A 1348-nucleotide genomic window follows, 5' to 3' on the forward strand; every position below is an offset into this window, starting at 1 on the left:
TCCGGATCAGGTCCAGACCGGATCAGGACCGGGTCCGGATCAGGTCCAGACCGGATCAGGACCGGGTCCGGATCAGGTCCAGACCGGATCAGGACCGGGTCTGGATCAGGTCCAGACCGGATCAGGACCGGGTCAGGACCGGGTCTGGATCAGGTCCAGACCCGGTCCTGATCCGGTCTGGACCTGATCCGGACCCGGTCCAGACCCAATCTGGACCCGGTCCTGATCCGGTCTGGAACTGATCCAGACCCGGTCCTGATCCGGTCCAGACCCAATCTGGACCTGGTCCTGATCCGGTCCAGACCCAATCTGGACCTGGTCCGGACCCGGTCAGCTCACCACATGGTTGTTTCTGGTTTCTTCAGCAGAAAGAGGAAGTCAGCCTGTCAGAAGGCAGCACAGTGGACCTGAGGAAGCCTGGCGAGGAAGAGGACGAGTACTCAGAGCTGGCCGAAGAGGCCATGGACCCGGACAACTGCTTCCCTGACGGTAGGAACCGGCCCGGTTCTGCAGAACACGCCGACCCGGTGGTGGAGCTCCAACTGGACGTAGTAAAGTTTTCACAGCCCTGAAACGTTTTTCCAGTCAGTCACGTTAACAAGCTGCTGTAGTTTCTCTACAGTCCAGTTCACATGAAACCAACAAGGTTCTTCATCCTCATGCATAAATGTGAGTTTATAGCAGATTTTATGCAAAACGCATCAAACTCTTCGGGTTTAGATCATCCTAACTCCCACCAGCAGGAGGCAGTGTTTCCTGTCAGACACAAGATCTCTAATTTCCTTCCAGTAACAGAACGCCACAAAGTCCGTGAGCAAAATAATCACAAAATCCTGACAGGACTGAGTTTTGTTTCCATCCAGTTGAAGTTTTAAAATGTCACAAAAATAAGAAAACAAATGAGTTAGATTTGTTCTCTTGACGGGTTTGGAGGGAATCAGTCGAGTTACACAAAGCAGAAATTCATCAGGTGTTGATGCTCCATAACAAACAGGAAGTCGAGGCTAACGACCTCGGACCGTCGTCCTCTGCTGGGACGAGACGATCGGAGCGAGGCGGCTGTTACCAACATGTTACAGACCAACACATGTTGGAGGAAGGAATCCAAGTGAATGGGAGAAAACCCAGACTGAGCAGTGAGGTGAGATTTGAATGAGCTAACATGGACCAAACATCTCAGAAAACCAGACGATCCTCCAGGCTGAGGTTTGGATTTCTGCCTCCATCCTTTTCAGAAGAAACGCTTATTTTTTAAATTTATTGTTTCCATCAGTGGTGGATAAAGTACTCAAGAAATGTACTTAAGTAAAAGTACAAATAAACAGACAAAAATGTACTCAAGTAAAAC

At 50.1% G+C, this 1348-nt stretch overlaps 1 protein-coding gene and 2 long non-coding RNA genes across 5 annotated transcripts in view; 1 reads left to right on the forward strand and 2 right to left on the reverse strand.

Annotated features, from left to right (window-relative positions):
- LOC106947914 (uncharacterized) overlaps positions 1-337 on the reverse strand; it is a 9990-nt gene extending 9653 nt beyond the window's left edge. Inside the window, exon 1 of the long non-coding RNA XR_001425070.1 lies at positions 327-337. This is a non-coding gene — a long non-coding RNA (uncharacterized LOC106947914). The remainder of the gene's footprint in view (positions 1-326) is intronic.
- Positions 1-1348, forward strand: part of LOC106947912 (sodium channel protein type 4 subunit alpha-like) — a 172999-nt gene that overhangs the window by 130444 nt on the left and 41207 nt on the right. For 2 of the 3 annotated variants that reach the window (XM_015033230.1, XM_015033229.1), the window contains exon 23: positions 366-489. In XM_015033230.1, the coding sequence (XP_014888716.1) occupies positions 366-489 (124 nt within the window). The remainder of the gene's footprint in view (positions 1-365; positions 490-1348) is intronic. The other variant, XM_015033231.1, reaches the window with a different exon arrangement.
- Positions 1-1348, reverse strand: part of LOC106947913 (uncharacterized) — a 66190-nt gene that overhangs the window by 43829 nt on the left and 21013 nt on the right. The window lies entirely within an intron of this gene.

Source organism: Poecilia latipinna, unplaced genomic scaffold, assembly GCF_001443285.1.
Source record: "Poecilia latipinna isolate Pla-1442-1.1 unplaced genomic scaffold, P_latipinna-1.0 Scaffold261, whole genome shotgun sequence".
Taxonomy (NCBI): domain Eukaryota; kingdom Metazoa; phylum Chordata; class Actinopteri; order Cyprinodontiformes; family Poeciliidae; genus Poecilia; species Poecilia latipinna.